General features: G+C 39.8%; 1 protein-coding gene across 2 annotated transcripts in view; it reads left to right on the forward strand.

The window, feature by feature from the left end:
- Positions 1-20189, forward strand: part of creb5b (cAMP responsive element binding protein 5b) — a 58137-nt gene that overhangs the window by 29798 nt on the left and 8150 nt on the right. For both annotated transcript variants that reach the window (XM_026940021.3, XM_026940019.3), the window contains exons 6-8: positions 61-187; positions 3488-3598; positions 17485-17799. In XM_026940021.3, the coding sequence (XP_026795822.1) occupies positions 61-187; positions 3488-3598; positions 17485-17799 (553 nt within the window). The remainder of the gene's footprint in view (positions 1-60; positions 188-3487; positions 3599-17484; positions 17800-20189) is intronic.

The following is a 20189-nucleotide window of genomic DNA, read 5'->3' on the forward strand; positions in this document are numbered from 1 at the left end:
TTTACTTGTTGGCATGTGTAGCCTCACACATCTGTCCATCCATTTGTCTGTCTCCCTCAGCCCAGTTCCTGGCTCTCTCTCATCACTGCTACACTTGAGGAACAGACAGCGACAGCCTCTGCCAGCCTCCATGCCTGGCACTCTGCCCGACCCCACCATGCAGGGATCCTCCGCCGTGCTCATGCCTGTGAGTGCCTACAAACATTCACTTATATGCAGACACACCCACCCACACACACACACATACAAATACTTACACAGATGAGGGACAGTAATATTGTCTTTCATATCTGATTGAATTACTGGAGCAGATGTCTGGAGTCCAGCAAATTTTGATGATTTCCCTTCAAATACACATACTAACCCTGATCCAAATACACATACTAACCCTGATCCAAATACTAACCCTGATCCAAATACACATACTAACCCTGATCCAAATACACATACTAACCCTGATCCAAATACTAACCCTGATCCAAATACACATACTAACCCTGATCCAAATAGACATACTAACCCTGATCCAAATACACATACTAACCTTGATCCAAATACACATACTAACCCTGATCCAAATACTAACCCTGATCCAAATACTAACCCTGATCCAAATACACATACTAACCCTGATCCAAATACACATACTAACCCTGATCCAAATACTAACCCTGATCCAAATACTAACCCTGATCCAAATACACATACTAACCCTGATCCAAATACACATACTAACCCTGATCCAAATACTAACCCTGATCCAAATACACATACTAACCCTGATCCAAATACTAACCCTGATCCAAATACTAACCCTGATCCAAATACACATACTAACCCTGATCCAAATAGTAACCCTGATCCTCTTAAACGCTCACCGTATATAGTTGTTCATGCTAAATCATATTATGCAGTAATTATGGAAGGACTAAACTATGACAAGATGTGCTGTTAGGAAAAGATTCAACAAAGGGATGTGATGAGGTTTGTTGTAGAATTTTGATACCGAAAGTAGATTATATTTAATAAGCCCAGAGTGTTTTATTCCTCTTATACCACAGCAATTTTTCAAAGATTACAATTTTAAAATTGATTAATAATTGACACATGATATTTTTCCTTTTATTTCTTATATCACTTGTTATAGAAGCTATAAATAGTCATTCCCATGCCGGTCTTTAATTTGTCTCTCTTGACGTTAAAAAAAACACCGCTTTTCTTGCTAAGAAGAAACTGAAAATTGCAAAGTCCTCTGTCCTGAAGCCTTTCCCTTTGAGGAGGGAAAATTCCTGACCGCTACAAAGCATGGATACCCGAGACTCTTTCCATAAATGTTAAATAAATGTCTCCTTATGGAATGCCTCACCATATTAACAATTACACCTTTTTGTTTAAGGAGTTTAAGGAGTTAACTGCTGAGTGAATCAGGTATACAGTACTGTGCAAAAGCCTTAGGCACATGCAAAGAAATGCTGTAGAGCAAAGATGCCTTGGAAAATGATGAAATTAAATGAGTCTACATTAAAAAATACTGTAAAGAGCAGTAAACAGTAATGAATGAAACAAAGTCAATATTTGGTGACCCTTTGCTTTAAAAAAAAAAAATAGCAGTCTCAGGTACAATGTGTGCAGTTTTATAAGGAAATGAGCTGTAAGTGTTACTGAGCATCTTGCAGAAGCAGACACAGTTCTTCTGGAGACTTTGACTGTTACACTTGCTTCTTATTTTTGCAGCAAAACCCAGCAGCCTTCATTATGTTTTTTGTCTGAAAAGTGGTCTCTTATGTAATATGCTGCTTTCTTTCCTGACATACAAACATTTTTCTGGAACATTTACTTTTGTGCTGGAAAACTAATGTTTGGAAATCTAAAATGTTTTTGTACTGAATCAGTAATGTAGAAGTCATAAAATAAAAATCTATAACAAAGTTTGTACTAAAAAAAATAGAGTGCCTAAGACTTTTGCACAGTACTGTATATGAGCAGGACAACCACCAGTGTGTGTTAGATAGCAGCTTTCCATTATTTGCTCTGTCTAAACAGGATGTGATAAAAAATTGTTATCCAGTGTAATAGTGAATGAGACATAGTAATTAGTAATCTCACACAAAGCACAAACATCTATGCTGTTATGTCAATTTCCTCATACTGGTTTCTAAGTTCTATTTCCCAATATCAGCATTTTGATTGACATGAATCATTTCTTTTCAATCACAGACACAATTTTTTTTTATAACTTAGTGTTACTATCTTTGATTTAATCTTCAAAATTTTGCACATTTCTGATTTTGCTTATTCAGAGCACAGATTTTTTTTTTTTTAAATTGATTTTTACTGAAATCTGAAAAGTAAATTTCTGATTCCATGCATAATTTAAAAACACAGTACTGTACACCATCTACTCACTTGCTTTTTTGCAGGCTGAAATGATTTAGTGGTCTTAGCAGTCAACTTTCCCAGGGCCTTGCACATATCAGTGACACAGGAGGCCATGCTGGAGTATAGATTCCTACCACAGTGTCCGTAACTTTAATTGTGTTGTAGCAAAGTCAATAAGAGCTGGACGTATGGAGAGAACTGAAGTGAGAGTCAGTGTGTGAGAGCACACGCATCGGGGTTTTAATGACACAACACATGTTCTCATTGTAATTGAAGCCAGTCCATATTGATGGCGGGGAAAAGAAGCTTAGTGGTGATTGAATTAAAGCTGGACAGTTTTTTGGCAAGAGACTGATGTCCCCGGAAAGGGGTGCAGTGTAGGGACATATTTTTATACCAAATATTTCTCCAGTAATTTCTGAAGGCTGCTGTGCGTCCACCTGGCCTGGCTCGTGGGGAACAGAGGGGGTCATCTGGGGATTGAAGAAAAAAGATTGTATGGTTTAGGAAAGGAAATGAGTGTTTCTCTCACACACACCTGCACATACGCTTGTATTACCACTTTTGAGGTATTTCCATTGACTTTTGCATTATTATAGCTACATCATGTTATGCCTAAACCTAAACCTAAACCAAATCTATTATTTTTTTAAATGAACATCAAACATACCCTTAAAAGTCAATATTCCTATTATGAGGATATTATCATGAGGACATTTAGGTCCGTTAAAGTCTGAATACTTGAAAATATCTCCCATGTACACACACAGTTCACACAAGAAACCACTCATGCAAGAACCAGGCTCTATTTTTGACCCTCACACTTCTGCAGAGTTAAACTTCCTGTGTTAGTTTTTTTTTTTCTCTCCACTTTTTTTCTCACACAAATAAGAATGCGAAATCAGAAACTCACCACATGCACACACACCAATATCATTGTGGCCTCTCCTCAAACACATCTTCCAGTAACTGTCTTGCGATTATTTGGTTTTAAAAATGTGTAACAACAGGTTCATTGGATGTGAGAAAGGTCTGTTTCATTTTCTTTTTTTCTTTTCTGACCTGTGTTCATATTCTGTTGGTTTGCTGTTTGTTTCCCCCCGAACAGATGGAGAGACAAATGTCCATGGGCTCCAACATAATGGGCATGCAAGGCCCCACCCACAGCAGCTCCTGTTCCTCTCCTCATGTACCATCCATGCATTCAGAAGCAAAACTGGTTAGTCAGTACACACACATGCTTACAGACACGCACACACACTCATGCACATGACTACCACATAGCATTAACCTTACTCAGCTGTGTTAATTAACATTGTGAAAGTTTTTTCTGCTTCTCCAAACTGAGCTGTTTGAAAGGATTTGGGTCTAAATATCCTGAGGTACGCATGTGCATAAACACTGGTGGTGCTGCTATATAGGCCATGTGACCTGATGTGCATCACTAATGTATCACAGTGCCCATATAAGCATTTCTGCAGCTTTATTAACACTAGTTAAACTGTGGGGTGATCTCACTGGCAAGAAAGCACTCAGTCTGACCAGAGCAAATAGGAGCGCTTAGAAAATTCATCACTTTTTTCCTCTTTAGTTATTCAAGACTTGCTGAGCATAAAACATCTTACATTTAAAGGTCTGTGATGTGAATGTCTATGACATACTGTATTTTATTCTTTGAAATTTCCAAAATATATGATATATTTGTGTATGAAGAGCATGGATATGTGTTTGTGATACTCCTGGTTCGTTTCTGTTCACAACATAAGAACACTATGATGAATCTAAATCTATCCTAAAGGCCAAGTATGTGCACCTGAAATTTCAATTCACATAAATCCTTGTCCAGATATTATTCTCAAAGGCAGTGCAGGAAGTTGCGAAGGTTTTCAGTATCACAAGGAAAACAGCAGAAATAAAGGTCTCATTCATCACCATCATAATGAGCGGGAGCTCTAAAATTACATTCTCCAAACAAAATGCTGTCACCTTTGCATGCAAGATCGCTCTTGCCACATTAAAAGCTCAAGTTCAACTGGGATTATTTATGTGTATCTTGGAGTAATTACAGTTTAAAGTACATTCCTGGAAACAGTGTCTCAGTGTCTAAAATCCTATAATACATTTGTCACTACACACAATACACACCTTTTGCAAATGCTCATACTGTATATTGTGCTCAAAATGAAACACTGGCTCCCAAATCATAAATACTGTCCTCACCTTGAAATCAGCTTAAAATACAACACGTGATTATCGTATGAATTTCTACAACAAACCATGTTTTGATCTCAGTGAATTCTTTACTAACGATATTTAATATACTGATGATATTTATTTGCTTTGCGTTTTTTCTGTGTTCAGGAAATGAATTTCTGTAATATGAAATAAACTTCTTGATTGCATAGCAGGTACAATTGGTCCTCTTATAAAGAAAAGACCTCTGCAGAATGTTTCGTATCATTTTGATTCAGTGATTTGATTTTGTTTACATCATATGCAGTGTTCTCTAACAATGTTAGAATAATCCCCTGCTGCTCTCAGACTCTAAATATGGTTGAGGACATGGCCAGATAGAGTGCTTCTTTTTCTTCTTCTTCATCCTGCATATCTACATGCAACTCAGTCTCTGCTCACTTCATTCTTTTTCTTTGTTTTTTCCAATATTCTCTACATTACAGAAGGCTTTCGTTACGATTTTTGTATTCATGTGTGTCTTGTTTGGAAGGGTGGCAGATGTGCTCATTTCATACACTAAATTATTCTGTTGTTTTTCTACATAAAAGTAATCCAAATATACTTTTCTATGCAGTCAGGTCTGTCTCTGCCTCTCTGGATTATATAGAAATTGACAGTTCTACCCTTTTTTCATTTGGAAGGCTTGAGAAGGATATAGAAGTGTAGAGAAAGAATCTGTAGTGTTAGTTCTGGTGAATCAGTGTTTTTCACTGATTTGCAAAAATGTCTTAGTGTCCAGAAAAAAGGAAGGGGACTTTCTCATGAAATTTGTGCTTAGCAGGGGAGTGCCTTCCTAGTAAAGAGTTTTGCAAAAAATAGGTTATCAGATTGTAACAAGAGTGAACTGCATTGAAATGTGTTTAGAGTTTTATTTCATTCTCTGAGGGAAAAGACAGCTTTGGTTATTGAGAATCATGTGCTAGGGTGCAAGAACAGTGTGCAAGTAATTGTGATACACTGGAATATAAATATGAAAATCAAATTTGAATATCTTGTACAGTAAGCATATTGTGAATATTATAAACATTGAGTTCAAGTGTTTAATTAATTTATAATGTGGAAACCTTAAGCCTGTGGCAGAAAATATAACACAGAAAAATGCTCTTGCAAGTTTGTGTGTGTGTGTGTGTGTGTGTGTGTGGAGGGAGGTAGTAGGAGGAAGACTGTGACTGAAAAATACTGGGACACAGAGGAGAAGGAATATTGGTGAGAAAGGCAATACAAACAGAAAAGTGTGTGTGTGTGTGTGTGTGAGTAGTGTGTCTTACAGAATGTAAGTGATTAGTGGGTGAGATGGGAGAGAGGGAATTTCTTTCTCTCCTATGCTCAAGATTGATCGTGCTGTGTTTCTTTTCTGTTCCCCATGGAAACAGGCAGAGGGAACATAATATTAGTCTAATGTACTGTCTTATCGCTGTCCTGGCTCTGCTCCAAGAACATCCTCTGAGTGCTGCCTCTCTGATTGGAATTCAATTAGAAGTGGACAGCTCTTTCCTCAACACACATCGCACCCCTCTCTTCCACACACACACACACAAACACCTACTCATATTTTTATCGAAACCAAAAATCTTTTAAGATACCCAGAAAAGTCTTATTTCATGACTGTGCTTTGTTGGTGTCAAAAGAAGATCTTTCTGCTGCAGTAACACTCATTACCTTAGTGATTAACTAAAGTCATTAATGGTAAATTAGCTGTGAACTACACATGCAATATGCATCATGTAGAGTCAGTTTTCCAGACAGTGATTGACAGTGTAATTTAGTCCAAGACTAGACTTAAGCTATGTGTCCAAAGCTGATCTCTACAAAGCTGATCTCTATTAAAAGAAGTCCTTCCTGTCAGGTTGCATTTGTGTAATTTTGTTTACTACTTATCGCAGCCGTTTTTACAAGGACTTGTTTGTGCAGGAACACAGAACAGACATTTGTTGCACTTTACACAGTGTATATAATGCTGAAATCCAAAGCTCACTGAAGGCACCATGCAGCTGGACTATTGGTAACTATCTGACCTGTACTTAAGCCCATTTCTTTTCTAATGAGCGTAATTTCCGCTGCGATCCCGGTTGGATGATGATTTTGGGTGCTATCAAATGACCCCCATGCTGATCAGAGCCATGTGTCCCCCACACGGTTGAGCTGAGGCTACAGAGCGCAGCACACAGATCCTGCCTTAATCTCATTATCTGGAGATGTTGACTTACTCTAAATGGGAAATATCTCCCCCCACTGTAACTCTATACCCTACCCTTGGCCACAGGAGACAGACAGAGAAAGAGAGAGAATAAGAAAGAAAGAGAGAAAGGGGGGAGCGAATAAGATGTCAGAGAGGAATGTATAACATGGAAGGACAGATAAAGAAATTTGGAAGAGCAGGAAAAGAAACGTGAGTAAAAGCTAGGAGTAGGTAGGTTAGATTGTTTGTGTATGTGTGTGTGTGTGTGTGTGTGTGTGTGTGTGTGTGTGTGTGCGCATGCCACTGTTAGGTTTGTACAGTGAGCCCTGCTTGATGAGGCTAAATTGATTTTTCAGTGGTTTAAGGATCTCGGGCCTGAATACTGCATAACCTGCTTCCATCCTCCCCATGGGTTCACTATTACAGCCTCTCACACATGCACACACACTCATACAGACACACAGGCATGAATGCAGTGCTGCAACCTTTTTCATGCACACATACATTGTTTTTTCTTTTTTTCACATATATTAACCTACAGGCACTACATCATAAGTGCTATGCCACTGGTATAGCAGCTGGCATACAGTATGTAGTCAGAGTGCGATATTGCACTGTGTGTATGTGTGTATGTGTGTGTGTGTGTGTGTGTGTGTGTATTTGTATGAGCCTGCATGAATGTTTTGTATTTGAGGAATCTGAGTCCAGAGAGGAAATGCTGTACAGAGCACCCAATTCTACTCCAAGCATGACATCACACACGTAACACTCCTCTGTGGCTCAGGTTCGTATTAGTTTGTGTATTCAGAGCAACGCGAGTCAACAGCACCTCACAAGATGTGCACACACATACATATTTGCACAGAGTTTTTGCCAACATCCATCACACAGTAAGTGTGTGTGTGTGTGTGTGTGTGTGTGCGCGTGTGCCTATTGGCAAGTCTGTATGTGAGCACTTCAGGGTGCAAGCCTCTCTTTTCCCCATGAAACCTTCTTAGTTTGAGTTATTTGGAAAGAAGAAAGCACTTGTGTCTCTTGGGAGAGGGAAGCCCAAACACACTCTTATCAGTGGGAGGAAAAAGGCTGTGTCTGTGCCAACTGTACAACGTCAGATCAAGTTTCAACTCTTCTTCCCTCAAAACGTTTTCTGCTCTGCTATGATCGTGCAGTTAGTCGTTAATTAAGATTATCGCCGTATGTGTATATGGGGATATATAAGATCTTAGGGATTTGTGAAATTTGGCTTTTAAAAGTCAGTTTAGAACATGACATTTGTGTGAAGCCTATAGTATGCCTCCACTTTGATTTTTACAGCTGCACTTATTATATGTTAATCCTCTGCTTTCTGTTTCCAAGCAATGCTGCACTCGAGCACTCTCGATTTGTGGATTTAAAAGCACACTCTTATGACTAGTCTTCCATGAAGTTCCTCCCAAAGCAAAGGCCTTGTCGGAATGCTAGCCTCGTTAGTAATGTGAGTGACGCTACACAGCAAAAGTGTGATTTGTAATCGAGGGGTAATTATCTATTGTTTACATTGTTACTAGGGACAATAAATTTGTCACTAAGAATCAGGCTAGGAGGTGGGCTTTTTTATGTGATCAACAATGCTATGTGTTCATGCACCATTCCTCCACTGGGTCCAAGAGCTGGCACACGCTGCGCTGGGTGACATCATTCTTGGCTGGCTGTAAATGTACTCCTTTTTTACTTGGAGTGGGGGAGAAAAACGAACCTATCTTAAAGAAACTTTCACTGAGGGATACTGCATTCAAGATGATGTAAAGAATTTATACGAGAACTGCAACTTTGGGATTACTTAAACACACTAGGGCTGGAGTGAAACCTGTTCAGATCTGTGTACTACTGGAAATATTTACAAGTGTTTGTAGTTCATTAACACATAATGCCAGTTAATTCTGTTGTCCGTTATGGTTCCAATGGAATTATCCTTGTCAGGATGTAATGTAACATGATTCATCTATATATTTCCAGGTTTTTTTCAGTGCCAGTGCCTTATTCCTGCATAGTTGAATGTGGAGCTCTCTTGCTGTGTTCAGCGGCTCAGCAGCACCTGTGGCTGGAGGCCAGGCCGTGTGTGAGGCAGTATGTGCCGAGTGAGGGCTGGAATCTAGGTTTTGAGAGCAACATCTGTATGAATGGTGGCATTGTCAGAGAATGATGTCATTAGAAAGTGACGATGAGCTCAGGCACAGCTGAAATGTGCAGATATGATCAACTGAACACAGACATTTAACTGCATATAAAGAGAAAAATATACTGTATGTAAATACCACATATACCATAATCCATATACTGTAAGTCCCTGTGAATGAGATGTTACTAGTTACTATAGAAAAAATAACATAAGAATGAGGACATAAATAAATAAATAAATCCTTTAGTGGGAGGAGTTACATCTCCCCTAAGAAATGTAGAGTAATCTGTAGTGTAGTATGCTGTTTCAAAATGAAATCTGTGAGAATCCCACACAGGATTCACAGCACTTTTAATGATGACAAGACAAGAGAGGGCTCCTAACTTGGGCTCCTGGTTTTGCAGCTGGTTGTAAGTTTATTTATTGAGTGGACAGAGGATTGAGAGACTACCATGTGTTTGTCTTAGTGTAGCAGCTTGTTGTTTTAGCTGCAATAACACTGTTTTAGCTGCATGGGCATCCACGCTTCACAGCCTGTCAATGTAGTCAGCCACCATGGAATCTAACTTGGTTAAGCACACTCAGTGATGCAGACTCAGATGCAACCTATATATATATATATACATATATATATATATATATATATATATATATATATATATATATATATATATATATATCAGATCAGATCAGAACACAAAATATAGTTCAGGTGGTTGCCAGTCTGGGGAGCACCGTGCTCTGTGTTTCTCATTATTTCACCTAATTACCGAACCGATTATGACCTGATTCCAGGGCCAGATTGCTCACCCAGAATGAAGTCTAACTCACTCATTGTTCAGATCAGTACCAAACGTGACCTCCGCAATCACAGGCGATCTACACCATTACACTTTTACTTAGTCTTTGATGTCAGGCATTTTTCACTGACCTGTTATAGCAAAGCTGGCAGCTTAAGGTACAATCAGCTTTGTTTTTACAGTAATGTGATCCACGTGATAGTCAACTGAGAGTTTCTTTTAAGCCCTAACTTGTAAGTGATATGGATGAACTGTGAAGCCTTGAACTGCTCTAATGTCAGGCACTGCATTATCTATAGTGTAAAGTGATGGATGTTTGTGTCCATAGTAAGAGCAGCCCTGATTACAGCTGCTTAGCCACAGTTAGACCAGGAGGTCTGTGTGTTTATGCTTTTGTTAACTGAGCCTGATTAGGCCTCTCCTGCATTACCCAGCTTGCCGCCTTCAGGCACAAGCAGTTTGAGAGAGAAAATAATTTTGTACAGCTTCCATTGAGAACATTATCCATTCTGCTAATAGTGAATAACAGCACTTTTACTAAAAGCTTGCACAGTCTTACAAATGAAAGCAAACATTCAATATGGTATTGAGTAGAGTTGGATCAGTAAAGTGGACTTTCAGTCTGTCTTCCAACTCTATGGGGGCAGCTGGTATAAATTGGCTAACAGGCCTAAGCCTCTGTGTCTTTTAAAGGTACATAGATATCAGTATAAGGTTTCATTGTTGGCATCTGACATCCATATGAGATTATTTGCTGTTAACAAATGTCTTAAGGTGGATAACTCTGGACTACCAATGGTGCTAAGAAAAGTACACATAATGTTATGAACAAGCAAGGCTGGGGCTGATTTCTTTCTAGTGAAGAGTGTAGATTCATGCCACCTATCAGTGACAGTCATGTCAGGTGATTACACAGGGTGAAAGGTCACTTAGATTTGATCTCCATTTCACTGACACATCTGTAAAATCATCGGCAGTAATTGAGAAGGTGCATGTAAAATCAGATGTGGGCTTAATGCACAGGAACAAGATGGATTATTTAATCTATCATTCCATTTCCACCAACACCCAAAATGTCTTTGGTGGAGACAATAAAAATACACAGAATAGGCACACACTGTCCAGTAAAATAATTTCATATTATACAAAAAGATAAATGATAAAACCATTTAGCATTTTTTTTTTTTTTGAATGAAAGGTTTCCAACTTTTCTGCATGTTTGGTATTAGGAGGAAGCACAACATGAACTCAGTAGAGCATTACAGACTTTAAACACTCCAAAAAAATTTTGAAACCATGTATACAGCTGCTTATCTGCCTTTACGTGTGTTGTGTTAGAGTCCCTCTATATCTCATTATGCTGTCAATGAGATGTAGTGATATAATGCATTGCTCAATCAAGTAGTTTCATTGTCAAGCTATTGATGTTAGATTTTAGCCTCCCATCTAATATCATGACCTTCCATCCCTGATTGTCCAGTATCTTCTTGTAAATGAGCTGGGGTTCTTTTTATGCATGCTTCAGAGTAAAAGTGATCATGGAGGACCAAGCTTTGTCTATCAGGTCCAAATGAAAACAATTATGGTGTCCTGGAAGAAATGATCCTAGGTCATCATGCTCACACCAAACCATTTAATTAATCCAACCTCTGACCATTTTCACTAGGGCTGGTGAATGCATTGAAACAAAATAAATCAAATGGGTTCCAATAATTGCAAATGGCACACATATTCATGTCAGTAAGGCTGTAGTAATACCAGATTTTGTGCCTCTCCCTCCATAAAAGCCTTCCCATAAGAAATCAGTTAAGTAGGTTCAAGCTCACAGCTGCTGGCAGAGCTTGGCTAAGCGAGGTGGTGTTTAGGGGGGAGGTCTCATAAAATGAGCTAATAGGGGTGTGGTGGAGAGTTTGGACATGCGCACTTGCGTTCACCACAGCTGGGATTGAGAGGGTTGGAAAGAGACTCCCCTTGTGTCTGGCATGGAGGTTTGGGGGTGATGAGGAACCAGATGGGTGTCTAATACCCAAGAGCCCAAAGAGAACAGCAAATGGTGCCAGGAAATTTGGGGCTCGGATTTATGCAATAAGCAGTAATGTGTACATAATGCCTGGTCTGCTCTCCAAAGGTCTGGAATGGTTATATGGCTGTGTTTCAAGCATTAAGACTGTGGACTTTGTATGGTTTAATGCTTATTAACCTTCTTCTAACAGCAAAAGGAGATGAGTTTAAACAACAAAAGCATATATTAGTTATTATGTCAAATAGTGAACTGATACTGATGCTCATATACTGTTCACAGAGACATGGGGCTTGATTTTTAAAACAGTGTATGGAATTTATTGAAAGAGAATTGAAGAAAAGAGGAAAGATGAGGGAGAGATGCATAGAAAGTAACAGGTGATCAATGATAGCAGCAAGAGCAGTGAGCCTGGCAGATATTTGCCAACTACACACACACACACACACACACACACACACACAGAGTCTTCACTGCTCTACTGTGAAGAGAGTGAAGAGTGTCTTCACTGCTCTACTTCTACCTAGGGGCTCCCTTTTCCCTCTGACCTCATTCAGCCTGATTTATTCCTGAAGCAGTGGGTGGGGTCCTCTCTCTCTCTATTTACACTCTTTTATTGATATGAAGTCATCCCTCCATTCCATGGAACTTGAATTTGTTAGGATGCACCCCAAAGCACTCAGTGCAACATCACTCAAGATTTAGTGTCACAGTAGAAGTGAAAATAAATACCGTTAAAGTGCCATTATGTACCTGTAAGAGAGATAACCTAGGAAAAAAAAATGAGGTGTCAGAGGTGAAGGATGATATAGTGGAATTTAGACACTAGTTGTAACTTAAACCATCAAAAATGCATGTTCTTGGAAGGCTTTGTAAGAAAATCAAGATTTTAAGATGCTACTTAAGCAGCCTGATCCATTTTGTATACCAGTGGCATTATATGTTATTTAGAAAATAAATCACAGCTTATGCTTTTCATTGCCTGCGTTTTCATGCGTTTCATTACTCTATTATGGTCTGCATTAGGATGGACACTGGTTTCTTTACTTCTTCAAGATATATGAAAAGACATGACGCTTACACAGTCTGGTCATTACCATGATACTATTAGCCTAGCTCAGTGGGGAGAGCGCTAGCCTGCTAGCATCTCATGATATAGTAAAATATTTACTTAGTAAAGCTTAATGAGTGTTTGTGCAAATTTGTTGTCATGATTCCTCCTGATCAAACAGACCGAACTCTTACACCTTTAGTACATTTCACTCACTCCACTGGAATTTATAATGATAACTATCACCACATACAGCCTCTGCTCATAATATACAGATAGTTGACACAAACCTGACAGACTAACTAGTAAGTCTAAGCTACATAAAGGGTAACTGTTGAAATATAGGGCAATATTTATTTCGGAAATTGACAGACTGAAAAATACTAGTACTGCTTTTAGCAAATTCTGCTACAATCGTGAACATAGAGTTTCCTTGAATAATCATTGATATTACAGATGGCTCTTTGCTTCTCCATTCCTACGATGGCTATGAGTCAGTTCTTTGAGATTGCAAGATGAATCATATATCTGAATCATAAAGACCATTTTGGTGACTGGATAACTGAGAAATGACAGGTAACTGAGCAGCATGAAAGAACTGATATGCACAAAGTAGTGAATGTGTCTGGGGAAACTAAAAGTAGTCAAATGCAAACCATGTCTGCAAGTCTAATAGTAGGAAAGTAAAAATTGAAATTGAACAAGGCATTTATATTTCCAAAACATATTTAAGTACAGTAACTGTGCACTGTCTAAATCTCTGTGAGTCTATAAGATGTAATCTACATCACAATTTAAGGTGAGGGAGACAGGGATAAGAAGAAAGAAGAGCAGGCAATTCTGCCATGTCCCCACAGGCCTCCACCTGTAACAGGATAATGAGTGTTTAGCCATGGCTCTGCCATGACAAGGAGAGGCTGGACTGTCATTAGAGGCTCATGCAGCTGCTGCTTCAGGTCTGTGTGAGCAGCACAGTCAGCCCGTACTGTTCTAATGTCTGTTTACACCTCATCATGACGCCTGATGAGGCTTCTGCACACACTCCAGCCATGCTGAGCTAGGCTCTTGGCTAACGTCATAGAGGGTTTGTATGGACGTAATGTGCACCGGATATATTAGACGTTGTCCAGGGAAGTTCAGTATTACCAGAGAGACTTGGAAAAGAACTTCTTCTGCATCTTCTTTTGGCCTGAGGTTGTTCTTTGGTGAGAACCATTCCTCTCTCTCTCTCTCTCTCTTTTTTTTTTTAACAGATTTTCATGGGAATATTGGATGTTTTAGATGGCTTAAAGAAATGTGGTCGAGTTGTTGCTGTGTTTATGGTATAGTAGATTGTTGCTTGTTCACTGTTTTGCCAATTCAGCTGGAAGCGTGTGTGAATGAGAGGATCCAGTCAGTGCAACAGCCAGGGCAACATGTTTTAAGTGAGAACATGTTTGACTGAGAACTCTTACACTTTGGGTCTTTTTTTACTTTGTGTGAAAATGTGAGATTCAAGAATGCGTTTCAGTGGAGTGACATTGCTGACTTTACTATGGTAGGTATGTATCTGTTCAGACTGCCTGGCTCCGTCTATTGTGGCATATGCACTTATACAACCTCAAGAGCAATGCTCTTTTCTGGGCGGGGGGTTGGGGGGTGCTGCTCCATGGAGCTAGAGCGAATGGTGATTGCATTAGCATACTGATAGCACCCACTTTTCCTTTGCCCCAGAAGTGATGGATAGATAGCTCTTCCATGGAGAAAAAAGATAAACTCTACTTCTCCCCCCTCTTCCTCCATCTCTTCCTTCCTCGTCTTCCTTCCTCCACTGGCTCGCAGCCAAGATGAGAGTAAGTGACACTTCTGCTGATGCTAGCCTGATGCTTGTCAACCCTGCCGGGCCCCAGACAGTGGCATTCCACTGCGTGGGAACTGCACGAATCCTACAGGGTGGCTGGGGGAGATAGAGATAGGTGCACAGCTGCATTGCTCCAACTGCTGTTAGCCTACCACTGACTGATGGGTGGTCCACTCAGTCAGATGTGTTTTTGTGCCCTTTGACCCCAATATGTCTGGTGGGTGGATGGATGAATGATGGTGCTTTAGTGTTGGTGGTTCCGCCATATTCTTCTATCCATCAGTGCTGGATATAGTGGGTTGCATCTAAACATGCATTAAATAAGACGATGATGAAACATTTGGCCTGGCTGGTGACATTGAACCACTGAACATAGTGGATGCAGTGTGGTTGGCTGGATTTAAGAATATGTTTGTCACCTGGTATGTTTTAATTATTGTGGAAAGTCTGTATGCATTTAAAATGTCCTACTTTTCATTTATATATATTGTGCTTTCAGTGGGATTTTATACATTTGCTAAAATGGATATTTTCAAGAAATGATTCTCCTCTTATTTAATGTAAATGTTCACATGAAATATCTCCTTTGAGTTCCATGGGTTCTGGTTATCACAGCTCAAAATCTTAGATCGCCAAGAACAAACATCTCCAGGATATTTGACACAGATGTAAACAAATCTATGAAACCAGGGACATGGCAAACAAAGCGAAGCTAATTCAGTCACTGTTCAATCAAAATCACATAGTTGTCTATTTGTTGACCAAATAAACCAGCATATGAGGCTGAATGTGTGTCAGAGCAACAGAAATAAAACAAAAGTTGAACAGTGGTAAAGACGTACACTTATCTGTACTGTCTGCTGAGAATGTTATGCTAGTTTTCCTTATATTGTCATTAGTTTAGTTCATCAGTCAGTGTATAGAAAGTATCCAGCCATCCTCAGTTGCTGGTGGTAGTTTGTGAGTGATGGTGAGAATGAGCTTTAGGAGCAGTTACAGAATGCAGGAGTAGTTGGTAGACTTCGTGGGTTGCAGTGTTTATTTAGTGGGCAGAGTGAGGTGTGCAGTGTTTGGCAGATGTGAGTTGTAAAAGTGCTCTGGTAAAGGGGGTTGTAAGTGTAGTATGTAGCTTGTATTGGTAGTGGTAATGGTGAACACTATTGTCCAGAAACTGCTGTAAAATATGGGTGGGTGGGTAGGTGGGTGTGCAGCTGGCAGAGGTAAATGTGGAACCAGTGATGTGGCTGGCCACAACAAAATGCATGGGAATGGAAATAGCTCAGAGGGATTGGGTGGCTCTCTTTGGCTGGTACAGGAGCAGTCAAATTCAGTAAAAATTATCAAACTGATCTGAGTTTATTTTGGTAAACAGCAACCATGATTTGTTTAAAAACCCTAAAGTGAGTATAAACTTGGATTCATTGCTGTTGATTCATATTTTCATGAGCGGAGTAATGCTTTTTAACTCTAAAGGTCTAGAAGAGCTGTGCTATGGTGCTTTATGGGTAAAGCTGTTAGCATTGGGTATCATCTGAAAAAGTCCACCATGTAGTAGTGAGGGGAGTGACAGTGGGAGAGAGTGGGAGTGAGGGGGATTGGGGTAGGGGGTTGAGAAAAACAGAGGGGAAGGGAGGAGGAGAGGTTGGATGAATGATGCCGTGCGCTGATGCTGGCCAGCTGGCCATGCTTCTTGGCAAGAGGAGTGAATGCTCCAGCCACTGGCTCTGACTGACAGCATCTGGAGTGACAGCAAGCTTCTATACTATTGTCATTATATTTTAATATTAGCATACTCTACAGTCTTTCCCAAATATAAAAGCTGGATATTTCTCATGTTCCTATTTCTCTTAGATTCCTATTTCTCTATTGCTTTTGTTTTTCATTGGTCTTTAAGTCTGTTTCCTTTTAAAATGACTCCACCTGTGCAGCTCAAATGGAAATACTGTACATGCTGTAGACTCAACACACTCTAAAAATACGCTTACTTTCCAGTGTAAGTCTAAAAGGCTAAACGAATGCGTCCAGACATAGATGCACTTTTTTTTAAAGCTTGCCTTCATCTGCTGTCAGGCAGATCACACTAGTGGCCACATTTTGGCAGCTTATGACTGGGCTTGTGGGTTTGTTAATAGTCTGGGTGGTTAAAGAGCTGCCCAGAAAAACAGCTCAGGGAGAGAGAGCACAGGCAGGTAAACACACACTAAACACAGGCACTTTGACTGAGTGTTTCAAGGCCTAAAAGTTTTCCGAGTAGGTCTATGCAAAGCATTTAAGTCTACCACACTGCTGAAACAGAAAAGGAGACAGAAGGGGAAGTTGTATAGTGTATAGGCCATATGGGCCTGTCACTGGTATGGCACATAGGAGGACATGAAAGTTGAGAGTGACGACAGACAGTGGAAGAGTGTGTTTATGTGCATCTAAGAAGCAGTGTAAATTGCACTCTAGAGTGTGTGTATGAGTGTGGCTCAGACTGTAAATATTACTAAGGGACTTAAATGAAGAATTACAGCCATATTTGCTTGTGAGTTTTATGTGCATCTAAAAAGAAAGACACGTTGTATTTACTCTCCTGTTATGAATCATGGTTGCACCCTGTGGCAGCTGTGTAAGCTGTTTTGGTCATACTTCATTTAAAAAAAAAGGCTTATGTGTTACACCTCAGGTGCAGCCTTTCAGTGTTCTGACCAAAGGTGCTTTTCATCTTTCTTCATATTGTTTCTGTGTAAACAGCAGGGAGCACTACACATTACCAAATGAATTTATTTTCTAGTTTGCAACACTACTTAAATGCCTTGTTTTCTCTTGTTTCTTCTATAAAGAGACTGAAAGCTGCTCTGGCTCACCATCCGGGGCCTATCTCCAATGGCAACATGAATACGATGGGTCACATGATGGATATGATGTCGTCAAGGCAAGAGCAGAGCAGCCATCACCATCTGCATTCTCACCCTCACCAACATATGCAGGCCCCGCCGCATGGTTACCCACACCACGGCCACCACCACAGCCACGCCCAGACAGGCCACCACCACCCGCAGGGCCACGGACACCATAACTCTCACCCAGGCCACCTACACCCTGCACACGGGCACCAGACGTCTCCTCACGCACCAATGCACTCCGCTGCCCCCCAGGTAATTCAACAATATCTCTATCAATGTCAGTAGATTTCCCCTACTGTGCCGTTAATACAGATATACCACTATATACTGTCAGAAAAGATGTTTCATGTTTTTTCTGTAATTTTAAATTTGGTTGCATTGCCTTTTAATTGCTTAGCTTGAAGACCTAGTTGCGACCAAGTCTTAACTTTCTGGCTGATGTTTTGAGGTGCTGCTTCAATATTTCTAGATAATCCTCCTGCCTCAAGATGCCATCTATTTTCTGAAGTGCACCAGACCCTTTTCCAGCAAAATACCCCCACACATGATGCTGCCACTCCTATGCTTCACAGTTGGGATGGTGTTCTTTGGATTAAAAGACTCACCTTTTTCCTGCATACTTTGCACTGATCATCATGGACAAACAATTCAATTTTTGTTCATCTGACCAGAACTCTTCTCTAAAAACCTAGGTCTTTGTCCTGGTGATCACCTGCAAACTTCAGTCTGGCTTTGTTTACCAGTCTTGGAGTAGGGGCTTGTTCCATGCATGACAACCTTTCAGGCCATGGTGATGTCAGACTCTTTTGGCTGTACATACTTTGGTACCTGATGCCTCCAACTACTTCACCAGTTACTTTGTTGTTGTCTTGGGGTTCAGGTGAAACTTTTCCATTTCTACAGGCCATTTCTAGTCATTTTATGGCCACACAGTTACCTTATTTTAAACATAGCCAACATATATATCAGAATATCTGTTTGCACCCAGGGAAAAATAGCATGTCTTTTTAATAAGCTAAGCTAGTGAGCTACATAAGCATACCATAATTTGCCAGCTTACTAGACAGTTTAGCTTATCCAGCACTTTCTAGCTATCAAAGTTTGTTAAGTATTATATAATGCAATTAAAATAAATCACTACCAAGATGTTGCTGTTATGCTGTTATGTTCAGCCAGTAGCCAAATTTGATGGCAAGCTAGCTAGCTACAATTAAGCTAACTATTGTATTGCCTAAACCAGTAACTGTGGTTGCTAGCAAGGTAGCTAGCATTAAGATAACTGTTAATCAAAACTACCAGCCATATTTGCTAGTAAGCAAGTTAACACCAGGGTAATTATTATTTGTATAAACCATTATCCAAAGTTATTAGCAAGCAGTCCAACATTTGGCTAATTATTTTGTAATTAAAATCATTATTCAGTTTTGCTAGTGTAATCCTGTTTTTATAATGATAACAACAGATTAACAACAAATATTTATAGAGATACACAGACTGAAATCATATGGGGATCCTCCAAATATCACATATATGCATGGGTTGGAGTGAAAATGAGATGAAGGTAATGTGACAGGGCCTAAAATCTCATTTTTATTTCATATTTACAAAGACAAGTATTTTTTTCCCCAATATTTTCGCCTTGTTACAATGACCTGAAGGTCTGTAAGAAGAATATGACTTAGGTTGAGCTGAAAGTAGTTAATCTGAGGTTTGCTGAATGGGTTGCATTAACAGAAGACTGTGTGTAGGCTACTTAACCCACAAAACTCATTCTCCATAATGTGGACTTGTGCTGTTTCCAAATGCTCATATTGTATCAGAACTGCCTCTCTCAGATATCACCCTAGTTTACAGTATGATCAGGAATTTTTAGTTTTAGTCAGCACTTTAACTAAAACTGCAGATTTGTGTAGTAATTTTCATTGTGTAATGAAATAGCCAGGATACAAAAGAAAGAAAAAACATTCTTCTCTTAAAAAGAAAAAAGATACAGAATAAAATTTTATTGTGGGTTCACTAATATAAAATGAAAGTTATACAAGTAAGTATAATGGGATGAGAAATGAAAGAATTTCAGGTTTGTGACTTCACTGCCCATCTCTTTATGGAATTTTCCAACTCAGTCTGTCTTTTTGTGTTTCGGAAATTCTGCCTCCAGTGTATTATTAAGCCAAACAAGACGGCCTGTATCCACACCATTCATCAAAAACTGCTGCATTTTCCAACACCCTAATGCAACCTGCAGTGATCTGAAGGCTGCAAGTACCAGCGACTGCCAAGTCCACGTCAATGAGCTTTTTTGTGGGCATGCTTAGCTGCTAGCAGACCTGTTCACTGGACATCTAAAAGTGTTAGCCTGAATGGACCTGGGTGGTGGAAAACTGGACTTTGGCACCACTTTATGAGGGTGGGGTAGCCTGTAAATCAGTGTGCTTCTCACACGGCCACGGCCATCATAGGGCCAAGCAGGCACGTGCACAGAACATATGTTGTTTTAAAGGAACCTCCCAAACTGCAGGGGAGATTTTAGACAGGTGATTGGCTGGCTGCCTAGAAGTCTGGTAGAAGGACATGCAGTAGTGATGATGGATGGCTGACTTTATGGTATTTATTTTCGACAGAGAGTCTTACAATTTCCTTTT

The sequence above is a fragment of the Pangasianodon hypophthalmus genome, chromosome 1 (assembly GCF_027358585.1).
Source record: "Pangasianodon hypophthalmus isolate fPanHyp1 chromosome 1, fPanHyp1.pri, whole genome shotgun sequence".
Lineage (NCBI taxonomy): Eukaryota > Metazoa > Chordata > Actinopteri > Siluriformes > Pangasiidae > Pangasianodon > Pangasianodon hypophthalmus.